Source organism: Giraffa tippelskirchi, chromosome 13 (genome assembly GCF_054371585.1).
Source record: "Giraffa tippelskirchi isolate mGirTip1 chromosome 13, T2T-mGirTip1v1.2.pri, whole genome shotgun sequence".
NCBI classification, from domain to species: Eukaryota; Metazoa; Chordata; class Mammalia; order Artiodactyla; family Giraffidae; genus Giraffa; species Giraffa tippelskirchi.
Window position 1 is genome coordinate 108,247,545 of NC_137287.1, and position 14,564 is coordinate 108,262,108.

Below are 14,564 nucleotides of genomic sequence, written 5' to 3' on the forward strand. Positions count from 1 at the left end.
TCTGTGTGTAAAATATTAGTCTGGAGGCTGGAAAACATTGTCACTTCAGAGTTTCCAAGAGTAGATTTGGGAGGTAAACCAAATTCCTTCACTTCTAAGAAAGACCGGCCCACTTAATTCTTTAGGGAGAGACAGACTGATTGAGCCATCCATCCGCCGGCAAGCCAACTAGCAGTCTATGCCAGGCCTGGTCAGGCAAGTACTGTGCCTGGTTAGGGGACAAAGTTCAAGCCCCTACCCTCAAGGGATGTGCAGGGCTTTGATGGCCAAGTTTAGGAGTCAGGACCACAAGTGACAGGGAACCACTGAAGGGCTGTGTTTGTCTTCCTCCCTCAGAGACCCTTCCACATCTGCTTTGACTCTAAGACTCTTACTTCTGCACCCAAGAGATATAAAGTTTGTTCTTCAGTGCAAAAAATTCTTTGATTAAATGCTTGTTTTAACACACTTTCTCTCAATTAAGATCTCTCAGACTGAAATAATAAGGATAAAGTTCACTGACATTTCATAGAAGAAGCCTTTGGAAATGTGGAAGGCTTCCTGGGTCAGTCCCTCTTTGGTGAACAGATCGGGAAATGGACCTGGAGGAGAGCGGGCAGAGGAGAGCAAGGTCACATTGGAAGAGGGTCAGGATGGGGCCCAGGGCCTCAGCTTCCTGCCACTAGCAGTGTGAAGCAGGGAGGGGCAGGGTTCAGGCTTGGAAAAAGTGGGGAGGTCTCCCTGTGTAGACGCTCCACAAGATGCCAGGAAAAGAAGTGAGGGGCCAGAACTGCTCAAATGGCCAGCCTGTGGAGAAGGTTCATGTTTGCCCATATCTGACGTTGCACTCTCGAACATCTGGATCCCTCATGAGGAGAAGGCCGTACAGGCAGGGATTTCTCTCCAAGAGGCAAAAATCCCTGGATGGTCCTGGGCAAACTAGTGGCCAAGCAGGACTCTGGCCTCTCAGGAAAGAGCACTGTCTAGGTGTTCCTCTCCCTTTTAGGATATTGTCATTTCGGGGCTTGGAAAAATAATTAAGGGAATTCCTGTGGAGGTGCTGACATATGGTCTCCCAAATGAGGTCTCTCCCTAACTCTGTCCAGCCCTGATGACCTGGCACTGTAATTATGCGCCTACAGGACTGCCTCGGTGCCCTCCCTCCTGCTGAGCTCCTCAAGCAGCACACGGTCTTCTCAGGTTCTGGGATTGGCACAGGGCCTGGCAAATACTCCCTGTAGGAATGAATGAGTGAGAGAGCTGGATGATCAGACCGCATCTCTAAGAAGCTAAGGGTCAGTGGAGGGCAGTGGGGGCACAGAAGAGAGGAGAGAACATTTGTGAAGACTTGGCCTTGAGCTAAGCTCCAGTGGGTGCTATGATCTCTGTTTTACTAGTGAGGAAACTGAGGCTCAGGGACATATGGTCACAGAGGCAGGGTCCAGGCTCCCCAAAACCTCATCTCTCACTTTTGTCAGTCCTAAGTTGTTCCCCAAGTTCACCCTACCAAGACCTGACAGCCAAGAGGGAGACCCAGGGCTTCTGTTTGAAACCTTCAAGCTGCTGCTCAGCCAGCTACTCCCTTTTACCTCAAGAACACTCTATAACCCAAGTTTTTCTCAAGATATGGACTTCTCTCCCTGAACCTGGCAGACCCAACACTGCCCCTCTTCTGGCTTTTAGTCAGGATCACCTTCCCTTGCTTGCCAAGGATAGCACTGCTTAGTTCTTCCTTCTTTCCAGAGCAGTGACCTTTTCTCCCCTTGGGAGTGGGGTGGGGGAGGGGGTTGGGAATGAGGGTGAGCTTTGCACTAGATGCCAGGAGCCTGGGTTCTGGCTTGGCTAGCTGACTGAACACAAAAACGACCCCTCCCTGATGGTTTCCTGTGGCTATTCAATGGGAGTCTCTCATCTTTCTCTGGCCTCCCTCCCCAGCCTGCTTTTCTTCCTGCCTTGTCTTCCTCATCCACCATGGCTCCTTGGATCCACTTCTCCCCATTTGTGATGATCTAGAAAGGGCAGGGGCCTTCCTGCCAGCCCTGCTGCTTTCACTGCTCAAATGCTATCATGTTCCCAACTGAAAAAAACCCCATCTTAAATTAAATGCTGCTCTGATTGGGTCAACCCCTATTCCCAGCAGACTCTTGTCTGTGATGGTTCCATCAGCTGGAAACTGAAGGCTTCTCACTCAGGACTGAGTTTGCGGGCCTGCCACCATGTCAACCTTAGACCCTCTCACTGTCTCCCGACATTGCCCTCCAGGGCAGCCAGATCCTGATGGTCCTTTCTGTTACTTTCAGCCCAGTCTCTTTAGCTATAAGCCAGAGATGCTTTGATTAGACAGTGAGAAATAACATCTCCTTTATTATTTCATGGCTCCAACATTCACACTGGTCTTCAGGTCTCAGCCTGAACCTCAGGTCTCCCCAGCTTACACCAGGTCCTCTCCTCTTAGGGCACCTGTTATACCTTATCTGTGGGATTATCTGCCCAAGGTCATTCCCTTTAGCTCAGATGACTCCCTGATGACAGAGAGGACCCACCTTGTCCACTGTGTGGCCCCAAGGCCTAGTCCTGTACAGGATTCCATATGGCTTAAGTACCTTGGCTTAAATAACAACGTAAGCCCCTGGGAGGTGGGGGGAAATCCAGTCATTGAGGAAGTCTGCATGAACATTAGCACTCAATAGAGGGCTGAGTGAAGTCACCTGGGCAAGCGGATCTTTAGGGAGAGGGAAGAAGTCCAGGAAGCCTTCCTGACAGAGGACTCCTGGGATAACATGGTACGATGATTAAATCATAAAGCACATGCAGGCTGCCCTGCAAGGGCAATACCACCCTCCCAGAGCTCAGTCACCTTCCTCAAGTGCATCCAGGAGGACACGAAGATCCTAGGAGAAAGGATTCCCTGTATGTTAGGGGCAGGAAGACTGTGTTTGCTCCAAAAACCACATTCTACCCATAAGGACACTGAGGGCCATACGAGGGCATGGACCAGCTCCTACAAAAGCCCAGACCAAGGCCTCATGGGATCTTGTGGTTACCAGGTACCAGCCATTTCACACTAGGAGCCACAGAGAGTGTCAGAATTGCCGGGCGTGGTTTTCTAAGACCTCGCACCCTGCTCTTTTGCAGGAGAGGCATCTCCTTCTCATTTTCCTGAAAGGCATTTCAGGAGGCGGGGCTGGGTGCTGCCGCGGTAAGATGGAGAGCAGTGCTGGACAGACAGAATGCTGATCTGGCAGTCACCTTGGGGAGGGGCAGCCTGCAGGCTCCCTGATGGAAAGGGCCACAAATCTTTCGAGAGGGAGGCCTGTTTGTGACTCTTTAGTGAGCCTGACCTACGACAGAAAGCTGCTTTCTAGAGGAGAGCAAAATAAGCAATAATCTTGGCTTCATTTATCATCCAGGTGTCTCCATGGGAAAGCGTAGCCACAAAAGCCTTTTTTGCTTGTTTGTTTTATTTTTGGAATTTGCAGTTGTCTATTTTCTTAAGTCTTCCCACTAGGCTCGAGTCATGAGCTCCTGGAGAGTCAGGCCTGGGTCTTGGCCCTGAAATACCCAGCAAGCCCAGGACAGGGGATCAGTGTTTGCTGAACAAACCATCCCTTCCACATGTAGGACTCCTCAGCTTGACAAGACTTTGCTGAACCACAAAATACACCCAGAAACCCAGAAGAAAAAAAAAGAATGCAGAGAGAAAAAACAGAAGCATCAGGAAGGAAAACACCCAGCAGATATAATCGATAAGTTTGGTTCTCTGAAAATACCTTTAAAATGAATAAATCTTTGGCAAGTTTTGACCAAGAAAAGAGAAAGCGCTGATAGGCAACGGTAGGAATGAAAAAGAGATAAACGGACAATGGGGAGATTGAAAAAGGCAGGAGAAAACTACACAGTACTTTATAGCAATAAATTAGCAATCTAAGTAAAATGACCCAAGTACTTTCACAATAAACTCTCACAATAGTTCTGTGCCTTGGACAGGCAGTGCTCCTGTTACGTTTTCTAGAAGGAGACAAGATGGAGAGATGGACACCCAGCATGGAGCCCTGACAAGGCACTCAGCTTTGTCTCAAAGGTCACGGCCACGGGAGCACGTGCACATCGACAGCACAGAACCACGCTTCCAGCCATTGCTCGGAGCCCCCTGTGTGGCCGGCCGGCCTTATTTATTTTTCCACTTGAAATGCCGTAAGGGGTTTCACTTTATTTTTACTTCAAAAGCAGTACCATAAAAATCCTTGATGATTAGAGCCCCAGCTGTCTTAAGTTGTTTGTCAAGGGATCGGTTACTCCAGTCTCCTACAGAGGGAAACAGTTTCAGGCGAGAAGCCATGGGAGCTGAGAAACGCACATGTCTCCTCTGAAAACTTTCAGGCTCCCTCCTGTTCACCGCCTGGCCTGCCCTCTGCTCCCCCGCCCCCAATCCCACCATCTGCTCTCCAGAGAGCAGATCGAATTTTCGGGCTAAGGTACTCTGGCGCCAAGGACTCTGCCCCTCCATGCTACCCTCTGCCCCCCACCAACTCAGAAATCTAATACCACGACCCAAATGGACTGCAGCCACATAAAACCACAGAGTAAAGTTTATAAAGCTTTATTAAACATTTCAAACAGCTGTGCAACGAACACACCAGAAATAAAAGCTCCAGAATAGCAGTCCAAATGTCCCGCAAGTGTGGCCTTGAGGTCCCATTCCCTAGATGGACTGCCTCCAGTTCTGTCCTCTGCCTGGCCCATCTCCCTCCCGCTTCAGGCAAGAGAAAGATGGATGCTTTAGACTGGAGGGACAACCATGCTGATCCCCAGTGGGCAGGGGCCAGGAGACAGTCTCATTTGCCGACACTTCTACTGAAGCGCAGAAAAAAGAAAAGAGCAAGTGACAGTCACAAAGTCTTCCTGTGTATTCTTCGTAAGGTACAGTCTATACACGCGCAGGACTGGAGAAGCTCCTGGCACAAGGGCGATGGCCACTGCTCGCCTCTGTCTCGTCTGAACCACCTCGGAGTCCAGTGTGCTGGTCACTCTGCAATCCCCATGCTAAATACACACTGTAGCGGCACCTACGAGCTAGCTATTGCGACACCTCAAAATCAGAACACGTTCGATAAAGCTTCTTTAAAAGGGATTTACAACATGTACTTGTACAGGTACGTAAACACACACGCAGCACGCACAGCACACCACACCAAAAAATATCCAAACACCTATCGAGGGGATCCTGGCTGTTATGAAACGCACAAGTACGCTCCCATTCACTCGGCTGGGGACTGCTAGATCTACATAAACACACTGCACATCAATCCTGCAGCGCATGCATGGGAGACACAATGAGGCCCCTCTCCTCACGACAGTTGAAAGGCAGGAGGAAGGGCAAAGGAAGCGAAGCTGGGTGGCTGAGCAGGAGCCCAGAACCCTGGATGAAAGAGCAACATGTTATCTGTTACTTCCTTCAAAATGAAGTGGGGAAATATTGAAGATCTGTGGCCAGCAGGTGAGACACAGTGCTGTCTAGCCTGTTGGCTGGGAAAGAAAGATGAAAAAGCGAGGCTCTCGGGCGTCAGCAATCTCTTTATATTTGAGATAAGTGCAAAAACGAGCCCTGTCTTGAACAGGTGCTCCCCAAAAAAGGAAAGGGGTAAAGAGAACTTACAGGAAGCCAAGAGAGGGACGGAGGAGTCATTAATACTCGGAAGGGAGGACAGAGGTGACAATGAGACTGGCATTTTATCTGCCCCGGTCATGCTGGGGCAGTTGACCAGGATGGGTGCAGATGCCTCGTGGGAATGCGGCGAGGGGGGTGGCCATCCCGCCAGCCAGGGGCCAAGATGGGGACAGAACACACACAACCACAAGACCACCCACGACTACAGGACTCTACGATAAAAGCACCGGTCAGTGCCCATTATTCACATTATAAGGATAAAACATCACAGGCCAAAAAGGCGCCGTCAGGAATGTGGCACCCGCGGGACTGCGGGATTTGAAACTCCAATGCTTTATGACCTATGTCAATGCCTCCCCTCCCGTCTTCTGCTTCCTTGGAAAGCTAACTGGGCTGGCTGTTAGGTGCCCACGATGCCGGGGTCGTGCGCCGATTCTGGAAGCGGGGAATCGGAGCAGTGGTACAGGAAACAGTTTCCCCAGCAGCTATAGCAGATGAGGAACAAGGCTGCCAGGAAAACCAAGGCACAAATTGTGCAAGGCTTCCGCTCCAGGAGGAAGCTGAGCAGGTAGAAGCCCATGAACATGGAGTGGCTGAACCACAGGGCGGGGTTGAGGGGCTTGGGGATGAGGAGGACGGGCAGCAGCCACTGGAGGCAATACATGATCTCTGCCGGACAGGGCCTTCGCCAAGGCCACCGGGCACCGCTGCAGGAACCGACCTAATAGGAGCTAGCGGGCGCGGGCGGCTGCCCTCTGCTTTCTTCAACCCTCGCTCTCCAGGAGCTGAGCCGCTGTGCTCTCTGGCTGTCAGCCCGGGATCACCAAGGCAGCAGGGATCCTGAAGAGAAAAGTCAACACAATAGACAAACAGACACAAAACAGACAGACAAACAGACAAAAAAAAAAAAAAAAAAAACAGGAACAGAATGTATACTTATTTGGAAAAATGGATCATGGTTAACAACAGCAAATGTGAATGCCCTTTCCTCCCTGCCCTCCCATGGAGTCTACTCCTCTCCAAGCCACCCTTTGAAGAAGCGTCCTGGGTGTTTCCCCTTCTTGGGGGGGAGGTGGGGGTGGGGCTTGGCCAGAGGGCTCTAGGCAGGTCTGGCACAGTGGACTGGCTTCGCCTGGGCCCTGCCCAGCAGAGATCATGTATCGCCTCCTGGGGCTGCGGCCCGTCCTCAAGGGGCCCAGACCTCACAATACCGCCCTGTGGTTACCACGGGAGGGCCATGGGCTCCGTGCTGTGCCCCCGCGGAATAAGAAAAGGATTCTGCATGTGTTCTCTTTCACAGCAGGTGCTTGGTGTAAAGTAGCGGCGCACCGCCGGCGGCAGATCGCAGGCAATGGTTCCTTGCAAGCTCCGCGAAGCCACCACAGCATCTCCGAATATTCTGCTTCAAGATGGCAGCCCAGAATGAGCTTGGCTTTTTCAAATAATCCAATGTCATTCTGCCAAAACCTGCCAACTTCTTCGAAAGTCAAAATAGGAAAAAAAAAAATCACCCTTCTACTTCATTCAACATGACCACTTGCCCAAGTTCACTTGCGCTCTCCATCTGCCGCCGGCACTGTATAGAACTTGCCCTCCATGTGATTTTAATCAAAATTAATTTTCTATCCATATTGGGGCAAATGCCAGTTGGCGCCTGTGCCAGGCAGTCGCTGGAGAGAAGTGCGCTTGAGCGGCGGGCCACTGGTACGCCAGGGCCGCGCTCGCAGACCGCGATCTGGTCTTCCTGCCGCGCCTGCTATCTGAACCGCAACAGCCACGACCCTCCCATGGCTGTAGCAAAACCCCGCTCCAAACTGCAGGCGTCCAGCTTAACGGGTACAAAGAACCTTGCGGGCTGAGGAAGACCTACCAGGGCCTGGGGGTAGGGGAGCAGAGGTGGAAATAACTCGTCTAGCAGAAAACTATCCCAGAGCACCTTCAGACCACTACTTTGGAGAGCTCATCCCATCTCTTCCGCGCACACAAAGGCGCCATCCCGCCCATTTTCCATCCCACAAGGTAGACACCCGGTGACTATCGCTTTTCCACCTAGTGCTCAGTGTCCTGGCTCAGCTCCCTACAACTGCCACGGCTGCAGATCTAGCAACCGTAAGAAGCGGGATGTGAGGAGTCCCGCAAAGGTTCCGCGCGCAGGGACTCTTGCAAAGCAGAGGACGTGGGCTTCTAACACATTGAGTATTAGAAAAAGAATACTGAGCAGGGTACCTATGAAGCCAAGGCTTCTAGAAGGGGCACCTGTTTTTGCTCTGCGGGGCAGATGATTCCTAACTTAGGTCCTCCTGATTTTCCACCCGAGCCCAAGGTGCGATATGGCGCAGCATCGGACACTGGGCTCGAATCTGCAGGCTTGGGGTCAGAGAGAGGGGTTCCGCTACCAAAAGGTGTGCGCCTCTACTTTCACTCTATGCGCTAACTCAGAGTTGCATTTCCCCTCCATTTTAAATTAAAATTCAAAGAGCGGGCACAGCAGAATCTTCTGGAAAGGGGCGAAGATGAACTCAGGAGGCGGGGGTCTATGTGGAAAGAGCAAATGGATTATTTTTTTTTCCTCTTCTGACGAATGAGGAGCGCCCCCAGCTACCCCTCCTCATGGACCCACCGCCCAAGCGCGCATGCGCACTTGGGCAGTGGGCAGATACTTAAGGCGCGGCCACCGCGGCTGCGGCAGTGCGCCCAACAGCGGACTCCGAGAGGCCAGCGGACCTCGGAACCGGCAGCACTCGTTCTCAACCACCCACCCACCCGTCTCGGAACCATGGCGGCAGTGGCGGCAGCGTCGGCTGAATTGCTTATCATCGGCTGGTACATTTTCCGCGTGCTGCTGCAGGTAAGCGTGCTCGGGTTCTGGGTGGAAGAGGGTCCCGATGCGCACCCCCAGAACCGGCAAGCCCGCGTTGCAGTTGCCGCATCCAACCCGTCCTGCCCCAATTGCCGCGACCCCTGCCAGCCCAAGTGCCGCGGCCGGCACTGCACGCCCCCGCCCGTTCCCTGCGCCCTCCTCCTTGCGTAGACCCTTCCCAGTGAGCCCGCTCGGGAACAAAGAGTTGGGGCGCGGCGGGCGCCTGCCGCGGATGATCGCCGAGGCTCTTAGCGACCAACGTGGTAAGAAAATCCCGCTACACCAGATTCGACCCCAGGAGGGAGGCGGGGCACTTCTGTTTTGCGAAAAGAGACTTTACCGCTCACATAGTGAAATTTTTCTCCCTTAAAAAAAATTGCGCATTGCGGGAAAATTTTCCTTTAGAAAATACAGCACTTGCGGGGGCGGGACAAAAAATAAGTTAGAAAAAGGCATTTCTCAGGGAAAAAACCCAGCACTTTGCAAAAACCACGAATACAACAAATCAGAAAAATTCGCGGGAAAAAATGAATTAGAGAAATCGCGCATTGCAGGAAGAATCAGACAAAAGCACTTGGCAGAAAAAAATGCATTAGATAAAAAACGCACTGCAGAAAAAAATTAGACAAAGGAGCTAACAGAAATTATGAATCAATAAAAGCGCTTTGAAGAAAGTAATTAGAGGAAAAGGTTCTTTGCAGGAAAAATAGGAAAAAAGCGCTTCCGAAAAAGGACAGTTCCCTTTATTTAAAAATAATGAAATTGCTTTGTGTAAAAAGAAATAAATCAGAAGAAAGCGCTTTGTCCATAAAATAATCTACCCTAAAAGCACCCCTTGGAGGAAGAATTCCCTGCTAAAAGAATCCTTTGCCAAAGGAATCGCATATTTCCTTCAAGGTGTTCCTGGAATGCTGCATTTACTGGGTAGGATTCGCTTTTCGAAATCCTCCAGGGACACAGCCCATTGCGAGAAGTGAGGTATACCTAAGTTGTGGGTCCAATCAGCTTGCGGCCATGCAGCCTTCAGCACAGTTGGAAAAGCTCCAGCTGCCCTGACTCGTGGACAAGCTGCGCCCGCACCCGCCTCTCCTCATTGGACAGGCGGGCGGGGCAGGGGGCGGGGCGGGGGCGGGCCCGGCAGCGCTGCAGACACGCTGCGGGTGCCCGCCTCTAAGGGCAGGTCCTGGGTCTCTCACTCGCCACAGGTGTTCAGGTACTCCCTGCAGAAGCTGGCATATACGGTGTCGAGAACCGGACGGCACGTGCTGGGAGAGCGCCGCCAGCGGGCCCCCAACTGAGGCTCCAGCCCCCTCCCCTGGGCGGCCGTGTCACCAGGTGCTCCTGTGCCATTCCACCAGCATGGGAGCCAGCGCCGCGCAGGAATGGGGCGTCCCCTGTGCCCTCTCGCCAGAGGAGCACTTGCCAAGGTCAGTGAGGGGCTGGTAGGCCCCCGGAGCAGCACCGACAATGATGACAACACGCGATCCCTTCCCCACCCCTCTGCACCCCTCCCACTGCGGGTGGCTAGAGGGAGGAGGGGGGCATGGGGGGAGCAGACTCCTGAGATCTGGGCACAGGCAACGCATTCAGATCTGGACCAAGTTGGGACAGTGCCATCCCAGCCCCGCAGCCATGGCCATGCCAGCAGGCCACACCACAGAGATCCAGACAACTACACCAGCCAGCAGAATGGACATTCCAGCATCACCAGCCGAAGCCCTGAATCTCGGTGCAGCAGACAAGCGACAACTACGTGCCTGTGTGGCAGGACTGGAGGGCGAGGGTGAGGGAAGAGGGTTAAGAAACAGAGCAGGGCCCTCACTGTCCCTTGCCTACGGCATGTGCATTCCAGCCTTGCTGCCTTTGCTCCCTCGATTCCCCTTTCTTCCTCACTGCCACCCCAAAGAAATTTGTCACTCAATTTGGACCTACTGAAGAAGAAAACGAATCCCATCTTTATAAAAACACCTTCTCCAAGCCCCCAGCCCCTCACTGATCTTGAATCCCCCAGGTCTCATGCAATTGTGGTCAATATTGTGGTAATCGCTAATTGTAATGATTGTATAAGTGTGCATTAGTTGTGTCTCCCCGGCTAGATTGTAAGCTCCTGGAGGACAGGGACCGCCTCTACAAAAAATAAAAAAAGTACCTCCCCCGTCTCGCAGTGTCCCAGGACCCTGCGGGGCGGTGGAGGCGCACCAAAAAGTCTGTCTCCTGTCACTTCTTGTGGCTTCAACACATACTTCTAAGACTGGTCTGAGTGGGCACACTACTTGGGGTGGGGGGAGGCAACAAAATGGGAATAAACCTTCACACACCCAGTTTCATCTTAACACTGTCCTGAGAAAAAGGACCACACCCCCTACCACCCACAGGAAAAGGTGGAACCATCTTCACTTGTGGTCTCAAAATAAGGGACCACTTTTCCTTCCCCAAAGGAGTGGGAGTCTTCACTCATCCTGGGATAGGGGCCTTGGCAAAGATGAGGGGGGAAAAGATGGGAAAGGGGGAAAGGTGGGAGGGGGGAAACATGGGAGGAGGAGAGAGGTAGGAGGGGGAGATGGGAGGAGGAGGGAAGGTGGGAGGGAAGAAAGTGGGAGGAGGGAAAGGAGGAGGAGTAGAAAGGCAGGAGGAGCCCTACCTCCCTAAGGGTACTAGGGACCAAGAGGGTAATGAGGAATTCAGAACTCAAAGTCTTGGGGATCCATCCAGGATCCCCAAAGAAATAAGCATGGGGTACACAGTTTGGACACTGCTGGTGTTCTCTCACTCAGTCAGGTCCGACTCTGCGACTCTATGGACTGCAGCACGCCATGCTTCTCTGGGATCAAAGGTGTGGTGTGGCCCTCCCCTGCCCTGCTCACCCCTCCAGGCCCTATAACCTCTACCAGGATCACAACATGGGCATCCTGCCAGGCCAGCCTAGTCTCCCAGGGCCTCCTCTCCAACCCTCAGGAACCTCTCTTCAGCGCACTCTCCCATCACTGGGTTCTCTGCTTCTCCCACTCCTAGCCTCCATATTCTTAAGGGTGCTTACCAGGTCCCCGACCCTGGGCTCTCCCCTGCCATCATGCCAGGGTGGGTAGGTGGGCCGGCTGCTCAGCTCTTGACTGCTCTCTCCCACTCCTCAGTGAGTCAGGGCTTCTTTTACGTGGAGTCAGCTGACTGCCCCACCAAGTGGCCCTGCCGCCTGTTCAGCCTCGTCTGTGGCTTTATGTGTTTCTGTCACCACACACCTGTTCTTGGGTCAACATCCAGGGAGTGAGTTGGAGGGCCATAAATCTTTCTGCCACTTCCTTAAATCCCTTAGTCACAGCTGTCGCAAACACTTCTGGAGCACAAAGGACCTCAATCCCTTGAGCCTCATGTTGCCCGCTCCTAATCCAGCCCCTAGCATTTCTCAAGCCAACCACCAGCACCTTCAGAGGCACCTATAACTTCAGTTCAAGGTCAGAGAATTAAGGGGGTGGAGGGTGCAGACCTCAGTTCAGGTAGTGGCCTTGCCACTGGTCAGCCCAGAGAACCTAGTCAGATCACTCCTAGCCCTACCTTTAGTTCCCCTCTGTGAAAGGACTGCTAAGATCCCAGTGAACCCCAACCTGCTAGAAACATTCTGTCATCAAAGTGGCAATCAGGACTCAACGGGACTGGGGTGGGGATGTAGGATCCGAGGCTCGGGCTGGGTGGTTCCAGTCCCTACCACAGCCTGAAGGTGGGGCAGGTCTTCTCATGCCCCAGGGTGACTCAGCAGCAGGCAATGTCCACACCTCCCTTCTGAAGCCCATACCTTGGCAAGTCTCAAGACTGAGGGTATTCGTGGTTTTCCACACTAAACCGGGAGAACCGTGGACATATTCCAACATGTGTTCTCAATGAAGGGTGCCCCTCCTCTCAGAGCCTTCAAGGGGTGTGCCCCCTGGCCCCACTGGCCCAGATGCTCTAGTCTTGGCCAAGGTATAAGGCAGCTGGGCTTAGGGAGACGAGATGAGGCAGCATGGAAGTGTCTGGATGCTCTTGACACAGTAGGCCCCCCTTTAAAAAGGCAGGAGGCTGCTGGCAGCCCCAGGGCTTCCCAGATGATCCTGGCAAAGCCCCACTGCAGGGCTTCCTCCATCCATCCATCGGCAGGACTCTGAGTGCGGCATGATGAGATGACAGACTTCCAGGCCAAGGCTGCCCTGGTGGGCTGCACTCACACAGGTGGCTTAAATGTGCAATGTCCACTCCCCCTGCCCTGCTGCCCTGCATCAAGCCCTCATGTTATGGGAGGAAACACAGTCCACCGGAGAAGACGGAAGGAATGTGTTCACTTTCTACTCGTGTGCAGTGCTTAGAAGTCTGGTCCAAACCTAACTTGTTCATAAAATTTTTTTTCCAGAAGCAATACCATTAAAACATTTTATTCTGATAGAGAACAATGGGAGGAGTTAAAAATGACTACAATTTTGTTGCAAAGCCCTTAGTCCACAGCACCCCTCTTTCCTTAAATTTTCCCCACCACCCCCACTGTGCCCCCACAAGACCAAGGATAGAGCAGATGAGTTATGAGGGAACTGGAATGGCTGAGTGGGACTCCAGCAGCAGGCAAGGCTCTTGGGACAAATGCCACCAAAGGATGTTAGTCTCTTAGCCCAACCAGCTTCGGTTAAACCCCAGAGGGGTTTAGGTACCCTGACTATTACAGGTGTGGGGTGCTATGCCACACCGTTACCTCTCCCTGTGGAATATTTGGATTGCGATGGAAGGACAGGTTTCTTGAGCTTCAGCTGCAGGACAGCAACAGCTTATTACGCGTGGGTGGGAGGAGGGAGCAGGTGTGCTGTAAGCCATTTGCTAGACATCTATTTTCAAACTTGTATCTACTCAGGAGCCAGCACCCTAAAGTGAGATTCTAAATTTGCAGTTAGTTTCACCCCCAGAGATTTAAACGTGCACACACATACACAACATTAGTCTCGCAACAGTCTCTTTTTCCCTGGTGACCTCCGATTTCCTCTATAAGCCCCATAGACATGCCACCATCTTCTCTGGTTATGGTCCTGCTCAACCTCCCCTCTCCCTTTCTCCCTCCCACGGGGCCCATTCCCCAGTAGGATCCAGATTCCAGAGCATTCCCAGAACAGGAAGTCAGAGAGGCAGGCAACACATGGTCCTTGGTATATCACACAGTGACAGGCTTGAAATGGAATGCATATACTTCGAAGATAAGAAAACAACAACAGAAAAACACTACCAGACCCAGACTTCAAGATTCCTCTTTGAAACAACAGATTACAAACAAAAGTTTAAACTATTATTGGCAGAAATTCTAACAAGACCTGTTTTAGTTATGGAAGTGATCTGGTCACTGGAAACCGACCAGGGCTCCGCAATCTTTCAACAGCTTTGCTTGACATTAATTAGTCTCTGATTTCAAACAAACGAATAAACAAGATCTAACACTTGCAATTAGCACTTAAGCTGGAACTTTTTTTGGGGGGTAAGGGGAGGTTCTGGCTTTGGTGTTGCCGTCCAGAAGGCTGAGGGAATGGTGGTACCATGTCAGGCAGGGCAAAGAGAAGCCGTCCCCAAGACACCAGTTCCCTGAAAGGGATAAAACACGATCCGTACCTATAAACAGAAAGACCATTTCTTTCCTAGGATAGACCACAGTCTGCCCCAACATTTAGCGTTGAAAAGGGACATGCAGGCCTGGAAGGAAATTAAATAAGCTGTGGAAGAGGGAAGGAAAAACCAACTGTCCCCCATCCCCCATTCTTTCCAGGCCATTAGTGTGCCAGGCATTCCATTCCTTCAGCTGCCCTTGAGGGCCACTCCCCATATATATTGTAGGAAAGGGAACGGGTGTCCAGACTTCGTGTAAAATTAGAGAGAGGAAGAACCACCCTCGACCCAAAGCAGAGCGTCAACCTATCACCCCAGACGGCACGGCGGGGACCCGGGGAGGGAGACCCTTTTCTCTCCCCTCTCCCCAACGCCCCTTCTGATTTTAAAAAAAAGAAGAAAAAGCAACTTAAGTGGCGGGGACAGAGTGACAGATCTCTCACAAGCTGGGCC

At 52.2% G+C, this 14,564-nt stretch overlaps 2 protein-coding genes across 4 annotated transcripts; one reads left to right on the plus strand and one right to left on the minus strand.

Moving 5' to 3' along the window:
* Positions 1–4,563: 4,563 nt before the first annotated feature.
* On the minus strand, positions 4,564–6,490 carry BLCAP (BLCAP apoptosis inducing factor). The gene has a single exon (XM_081560249.1). The coding sequence runs from the start codon at positions 6,309–6,311 to the stop codon at positions 6,048–6,050; it is 264 nt and encodes an 87-aa protein (XP_081416375.1). The 5' UTR covers positions 6,312–6,490; the 3' UTR covers positions 4,564–6,047.
* A 1,844-nt stretch (positions 6,491–8,334) lies between these two features.
* On the plus strand, positions 8,335–10,712 carry NNAT (neuronatin). 3 transcript variants are annotated; one of them, XM_081560247.1, is made up of 3 exons: positions 8,335–8,495; positions 9,405–9,485; positions 9,713–10,712. In XM_081560247.1, exons 1-3 carry the CDS (start codon positions 8,424–8,426, stop codon positions 9,803–9,805), a joined length of 246 nt encoding a protein of 81 aa, XP_081416373.1. In that variant the 5' UTR covers positions 8,335–8,423; the 3' UTR covers positions 9,806–10,712. The 3 variants fall into 3 exon arrangements, with proteins under 3 accessions (XP_081416373.1, XP_081416372.1, XP_081416374.1); XM_081560246.1 differs by having other exon boundaries at positions 9,405–9,480; XM_081560248.1 differs by lacking the exon at positions 9,405–9,485.
* Positions 10,713–14,564: the final 3,852 nt, after the last annotated feature.

What these genes read in the sequence shown, in the direction of transcription:
- NNAT (XM_081560246.1), top strand. Translation starts at nt 8,424, where the DNA reads ATGGCGGCAGTGGCGGCAGCGTCGGCTGAATTGCTTATCATCGGCTGG. An exon ending in TTTTCCGCGTGCTGCTGCAG is followed by an intron (nt 8,496 to 9,404) that starts GTAAGCGTGCTC and finishes ATTTCCTTCAAG; the next exon opens with GTGTTCCTGGAATGCTGCAT. An exon ending in GACACAGCCCATTGCGAGAA is followed by an intron (nt 9,481 to 9,712) that starts GTGAGGTATACC and finishes CACTCGCCACAG; the next exon opens with GTGTTCAGGTACTCCCTGCA.
- BLCAP (XM_081560249.1), bottom strand. Translation starts at nt 6,311, where the DNA reads ATGTATTGCCTCCAGTGGCTGCTGCCCGTCCTCCTCATCCCCAAGCCC.